A 7815-nucleotide genomic window follows, 5' to 3' on the forward strand; every position below is an offset into this window, starting at 1 on the left:
CATTTGAACGACATACTGAATGAGATTATGTTTAAATTATGAAGAGTTGATAAAAGTTTTCATTACCAAAAGTAAAACTTATTTCAAATTCAATCTAATGAAAAAGAATAATCAGTAGATCAATGTTAGAAGTGCGAAATATAAATTACGTAAATTATACATCGTAAAAACCTTAACAATATGAAAATAAATTTATTGATTATTTTAAAATCCAATGAATATTAAAATTATTTAGAAAATTTTTATTAACGTAAATTTAATTGGAGTTATGTAAAATAAAAGATAAAAAATAAATAATGATAAAAGCTTCTAATAATACTAAAAACTTATTAATAGTAGTAATAAATAGAATACGTAAATTCTTGACACAACACGATCTAATAATGATTTAATGGTTGTTGAATCGTAAAATTAGAAACATAAACGTGCATCTATATTCATAAAAAATCAATTTCTTTTCAAAAAATGTATGATTAATGTTAGTTCACAAAACTTGAATCTTGAATAAATTAAATCAAAGTAAAAACTTAAACTATTAAATTGAAATAAATAAATATTTCTTTAAGAGAGAATTATTTACTTTACAATATTTCAAATTTTTAAGATCTTTATTAAAAAGTTACAAAAGTAGTTTTGAAGATTTTTTTAATTATTTTATATCCCAGAAATAATTACAACTCTGCAAAATTCCGTTATCAGAAATCATACGGTTTTTAATTTTTTTTAATTGGTAATTTTTTCCATGTTTTTCCTGGGGACCTCCCGACTCCGAACTATGTAACAATCCCCTCATTTGCTGATGACACAAGTGATCCTGGCTGTTAATGAAGATCCTTCTATCGTTCTGTTAACGGAAACTTCTATCGGCGTTAGACTTGATCGGCAAGTGAGTAGCAAAGTCAAGAATAAGACTAAATCACAATAAATCGAATCATGCCACGTTTTCGTTAAGGAGGGATGATTGTCTCCGGATCATCCTAGGCTGCAGTAAACATCTCTCATTCTGACCAAGTACGGTACCTCGGGCTCCACCTTGATCGTCGCTCGACATGAAAGAACCGTGTGAAAGTGAAGAGAAAACAGCTAAACGTCAAGTTTAAACAGCGTTATTGGTTTCTAAGTAGTTGCTAACAAACTTTAATATACAAGGTCATTCTGAAATTCTGAAGCCCATTTGGACGTAGAGCATACAGCTATGAGGAAGAACAACATTGTGGATATAAAAAATTTCGGAATAAGTTGGGTGAACCATTACAGAAGGACTGTGGTTTGCAAGGAAAGAAGAAATTCGTAACTATGTCGAATCGTCTATGTTAGGAGGAAATCAAACGATTCAGTTCACAATACAAACAACGGCAAGGTAATCAAGTGAACTACTTAGCGCTGAATCTCCTAGACAACAATGAGGATGTTCGTGTTCGCCCACCCCCAAAAATTCTTTAACAACTGCTGTATTTTGACGTCACAGGTGAGTAGTATAATTAAATAAATTAATACTATTTAAAGTGTAAAAAAGGAATTCGGTTTGGCTGGGTCTGGAACTCCCAGTTGACTCGATACCTGGTATGTTAAATCTCACAGCTACACCAGTCTGCCAACCGTACAAGTGAAATTTGTTTTATGTAAGTTGTAAAATTGCATTAGTTTAGTTAGTGCCGACCGTCGCCGCTAGTCCAACACACCCACGCAAATTAAATACGGTATGCGCGCGCACTTTAGTAAGAATCACAAAATTAAATAAACGAAAAAAAAATTATATTTAAATAAAATGATAAATATTTTTAATTAAGGTGTGTGTGTAAGCCGTGCATCAGAAACAACCCACAGTAGGATTTTTCTGGAACGCGGCTTTAGCCACGTGACGGGAAGCAATAATTTACCTTATTTTTATTATTTATAATACTTAATTATTGTAACATTTTCCCTTCACGCGGCTAAAACCGGCTACAATTATATTGCCAGTTTTTTGTTATATTATATTGTTATCTCATTGGATATTGTTTTTTTGAATATTTATTACGCGTTAATTATTAGATAAGTTATTTTGTACATTGGATATTTATTATGCGTTATATCTATATCACATGGAACTGTTGTCTTATGTATGTATTAGGTAGATTTCATAAAGTTACCTATTGTAGTCGGTATCATGATTCGATTTCCGGAAAATTTCGACATATCTTCGCGTTTCACATTCCCTAGACCCTAAAATCATAGTCGGTTCAAATGTTTATATGTATTTTACTTTCTTGTGGACACGATAACTGCCGTAATTTTTCGCCAATCGCTTTCAAAATGATAAATAAAATATAACGACCCATAATCTCTTCAAGTTCCTTAATGGGCAAAATCGGACCATGAAGGGTTCAAATGGTGGGGGAGGGCTTTTTCGAAAAAAACAAAATATCGCTATAACCTTTTTATTAAGTAAAATATTGAACTCGTTTAAAGTTTGTACTATTATCTGGATAAGGACTTAAAACTTATCTAGGCATAGATTTTTGATATCACCAACCACTGGCCCAAAGGGTGGAAAAGATGGGGTTTCGAAGACAAAAAAATCATACCTCCCCTTATTAGGCACAGTATCGAATCGGTTTAAAGTGGTAGTCCTGTAAACATTACCTAAAACGTTTGTCTGAAAAATATTTGGTATGACTAACCCTTACGGCAAGGGATGACCAAAATATTGCTGGAATTGTAAGAAGATGTGGCTTGTTGTACGCTAAACATGTGAAAATGTTTTTCACATGCAATCATAATATCGAGTAAATTTGAAGTTTTTCTTAACTTTAAGGTGGAAATCTTTTTTATCCCCTACTTAGCACCGGTGAAATCTACCTCCGCCTTCCGACGTGCCGAAAGGGCTTTCTTTTTATTTAGGGGATTCACTAGAAATCAGTCATCGAGCGCTTTTTGTAATTCTATTTACTTTTGACTCCTTCTTGTAACCGATTCTAAATAAACAAATTGCAGAATGTTGTTGTAAAGAAATATGTCAGTAAAACTATAAAACTAGTAAACTAAAACTATAAAACATTTTTAAATAATTGATTGTTTTACATTAATTTATTTTTTTTTAATTTAATAAAATATAGAAAACAACGTTACAACCCAACGGTGACAGTTCTCGAAACTATATGAATATAAATTATGTAAATTTTCTAACTCTAGTTATGAATCATTGTTTTCGCACTGCTATACATAGGTCAATTTACGTATTAATTATTTTTCTCTCGTATATTCTCTTGTATATATACGTATAAATAAGAAAGAAGGATTTGATATTGGAATAACTTTAAATAACGATTTCTCATTTTCAGTTAAAACCGTAGAATTTTTTAATTAAAAACTTACAATTGATTAAAATGCAATTATTGTATTTTCTTTTACAATTATTGTAATTTTTTTTTTGCAATTTTTTCCTCATGTATTAATTCACCACAGAAGCTTGCGAAGCATGCACGTGGGAATATAAAAATGGAAACATTTTAGCATATAAAAAATCCATGTCTGATTGGAATTTGAACTTGCATCTCCGGATGAAAGGTCGTGAGTTTACCACTCCACTTCGGAAATCGTTTAAATGTAAATTTTAAGTTTTTAAAAAGATCAAAGATCATTTAATTAATTTATTTATATATTTATGATTATTCTTTAACTACAAAATAGAAAAATAATAAAAATATGATAATAAATAATAATATAAAAAAATAAACAAACCAATAAATTGAGTAACCCATTTTTTAAATTTTAAATTATTTATTAGGTTATTACAATGACTATTTTTAAGTAAAGCACGAAATACAATTTAAATTATACACAATAAAATTCTATTTACGAGTAATTCATAACTATAAAAATAAAACTAATATTTATTTTTAAAACTTCAAACTTCAATGATTATGAATAAAAGTATTTTATAAGAACATTTTATAAATATTAAATAGTTCAATATAATTAATCAATTCAATAAAAATTATAAAATTAGTAAATAATTTTTTTTTGTTATGAAAGAGTGGGCATTAAACAGCTATTGTAATTAGCCCAGTGGAAATAGATGGCGTATGAAAAAGTGCCTTGTCTGACCGGGATTCGATCCTCGGACCTCTGCACGAACTGTCAAGACGCTACCGACTGACTCACAAAGGTCGGTCATTAGATTTTGTTTTTTAAATCATTTAAACAAATTCTACTAATGAGAAAATTAGCGTAAATATTCTTGTTAAAAATTAAGTTAAAAAAATAAATAAATTTTTCAAATTAATTAGATTACCCTATAACTGACTATGTACAGTAAAGATAAAATAAAATAAAAGGTACTTTACAATAACTTTAATAAAAAAAATCTGTTGTGGACACCACATGACTTCCTTGTACGCCTATTAAATTACATATACACATTTTTTTTTTTAAATGAAAAGTACATAAAATTTTATTTCATTAATAACTTTTGATATTTTTTCTTTTTTTTTATTGCTACTATTGAATTATTTTTTATTGTAGTTTTTTTTACAATCGGGGGATAATAATTATTAATAAATCAATATATTAAAGTAAGAAAGTTTAAAAAAAAGGAGATGAAGTTCGATTCGAAATGAAGTGCCTTCTCATTGTAAGATCGAAATATTTCATTAATTAAAATTCTCTTTGGCTACAACTCTGGAACCGATGAAAATAAGTACCGCTTATGATATAATGTTAATAAGCTCTCAATGAGGGCTTATTACTGCAGTTAAAAAAATGTCAAAATCCAAATTTTTGGAAATTTTGGGCATTTTTAAACACTTTTCTTTCAGTCGATTGCAATCAAAAAGGGAGCTGTACAACTAGGTGTTACAAAAGTCCTAAATCCAAAATATCAACATCGTACGGCTAATCGTTTTTGAGTTATGCGAAATAAACACGTTAGAACAGATGTCATGCAGAAACTAGTCAAAATGGATTCAGGAATGGTCAAAATGTATATTTCTGTTGAAATATGAAAACCGAAATTTTTCACGATCATAATACTTCCTTTACTTCGTACAAGGAAGTAAAAATAAAGGTTATATACAACAATAAGGGAAATATAATAATTAAAATTAAAAATAATTCATAAAACTATAAACAAAATAAAAATATTTTTAACTTATTAAAAAATTGACCTTAAAAAATTTAAATATAATTGTTTTTTTTAAACTATAATTTTTTCTACTTTTCAGAATTTTATTTTTGTATTAAATTAACCAATTTATGATTTAAATTAATAATATATATTTACAAGTTAATCTATACATTAACACAAATTTGGTATAAAATAAATATTATTAATCATTACGTAATAATGATATAAAGTGCTGGTGTAACAGTGTTACCTGCTTGAGAAGAAGCTTGCAGCCTGCGTGCGTTATGCAGACGAGGTTGTCAAACCAACTCACTACTTCTAATAGACAACTACTGTGATTTGCCTCGTCGCGCCGTGGAAATTCAGCAAGTGCTAAAATTGGGGTCAAGCAGCTCAACTATGACATAATGTTAACTAACTATTCGAGAGAACAGAGGCAACTGTTGTGTATTCCTCAAGCTTCGGATATTAAAATATTCCAAGTAGTATTGTTTACTTTTGGTCATTGTGTGTGTGTGATTTTGTCTAATAGCTACTTTCATGTGAACTTGTAATACACTTTTCTTTTACACACAAACGAAATTAAACTTGTTTTTTTTTAACTATAAATACAAATCGAAAGTTAAATCAATTCCCGCTATTTTTATCACGCAATAACTTAATGTATTTATGGGCTATTATTTTCCATTAAACCAATAGACTTTAATTTTTCTCGAAAGCTAGTTAAGAATGTATAATTTTTGTTACGTATATAATCGTTAAAATTTTTAAATGTTTTTTTACAATGTTATATAAAATTATTTATTTAACCGGATACAAATTTTAATAAATCGCTCAAATCTTTTCATAAGTATATTAAAAATAATTAAATTAGTTTTTTTTAATATTAATTTATTCAAAAAATTATTAATTATATTTATATAATGACATTATAATAACGTGAAATGTAAGCTTTTTATTTTTATTTATTTTATTTAATATTTAATAATAAAAAATGAAACAAACGAATTTCAATAATAAAATCAAAAACAAATTTATGAAAATCGGATGAAATGTTTGAGAGAAATCAATTTTTAACATGAGCAAAACCGTATTTATTATTAACCTTTTTTTTATAATGATCACAGAAAATTATTAATATAATTTTACTTTAATATAATTATATAATAATTTTATTCTTTAAATAATAATATTTTTAAGAATATTTACATAATCATTTAAAGGAGTTTCCGTAAACTGTCTTTAAGCTCAAAAATTTAGTAAAAGTAATTGTGAAAGAAAAAAAATTAGAAATTTGTCAATATTATATTAATTTTCAAAAAGTGCAATGCATAAAAATGTAGCAAATATTTTTATCATTGTTAAGACAAACAAAGTCATAAAGATAACCATTTTTAAATTTCTTTATACACTAAACCAAAAAAGTTATAAAAATTAAAAAAATGTTATTTTTTGTTAATAAAACGAAACTCTTGTTTATATCAGTTACACTAATTCTTAGACAATATATTAATTTAAAAATACTCAAACTGTATTTTTAAAAAAATACTTCACTGCAGATTTTTGTATTTTATAATTAAATAAAAAAATTTATTAATGTATATATAATTTATTAATTTTTACATTACCGTTAATTATAATAATTTAACAATCGTTTAACCTGTGCCTTAATAATTGAATGTATAATTAAGCAATGCTTATTAAATTGTTGTCGCAATAAATTTCGTAACACTACGTTATGAAAACTAACACGTTCGATATTGCCAGTATAAAAATAATTACGTTCAATACTTGTCCATCGACTGATCTTATAAACGAAAGTGTGTTAAAAAAAGTTTAGTATAAAATGAAAAGCATGATATAACAAAAAATTGGAATAAATTACCATACGCAGTTTGTCAGTTGCAGACTGCCGTTCTGCGGCGGGTTATAGATCTAGTGGACTTCACAGCGGAACGAAAGTGTTTGAACGCTGAACTGAGATAGCGCGGTCAATACTATATCCAATTATACAGGTTTCGTCGTCCTTGGTTCGTTTCTTAATAATATACAACTTCACTACAACTTTCCACAATCTAATACCTTAGCGAATTCAAATTATAAAAAGAATTGTATTTATAAATAATAAATCTTGCTCGACTGATACTATTATATCTAATTTACACAGAATTCTAATTCGTACAGTTTTTATCACACAATTCCGTCAAGTTTTCCACTTCTTTCTCATTTATACCGCTTTCCCCCACCATTATCAGATTTTATATTTATTGTTTTCCTTCACCCCTTCATTTCACATAAAGCAGTATTAATATTGATATAAAATATTGAAATATAATATTCAATGAATTATTTTTATATATTTATCTGTTTTTTACTTCCGCAAGGAAGTATTGTAATCGCAAAAAATTTCGGTTTTCAGATTTCAACGAAAATATCCATTTTGATTATCCCTGAATCCATTTTGACTAGGCATGACGTCAGTTCGTACGTACGTATCTCGCTCAAATACTCAAAAACGATTAGCTATAAAATGTTGAAAGTTTGGATTTAGGCCTGTTGTAACATCTAGTAGTTCACCTCCCCTTTTGATTGCAATTGACTAAACCAAACGCGTCCAAAAAATCACAAAATCAAAAAAAAATTGAATTTTGGACTTTTTCTTAACTGTAGTAATACGCCTTCATTGAGAGCTTTCCAACGATATATCA

At 27.6% G+C, this 7815-nt stretch overlaps 1 protein-coding gene across 1 annotated transcript in view; it reads right to left on the reverse strand.

Moving 5' to 3' along the window:
- Positions 1–7274, reverse strand: part of LOC142324583 (very long chain fatty acid elongase AAEL008004-like) — a 174855-nt gene extending 167581 nt beyond the window's left edge. The window contains exon 1 of the mRNA XM_075365429.1: positions 6993–7274. Within this exon, the coding sequence (XP_075221544.1) occupies positions 6993–6995 (3 nt within the window). The 5' untranslated portion in view covers positions 6996–7274. The remainder of the gene's footprint in view (positions 1–6992) is intronic.
- Positions 7275–7815: the final 541 nt, after the last annotated feature.

This window comes from Lycorma delicatula, chromosome 5, assembly GCF_047948215.1.
Source record: "Lycorma delicatula isolate Av1 chromosome 5, ASM4794821v1, whole genome shotgun sequence".
Lineage (NCBI taxonomy): Eukaryota > Metazoa > Arthropoda > Insecta > Hemiptera > Fulgoridae > Lycorma > Lycorma delicatula.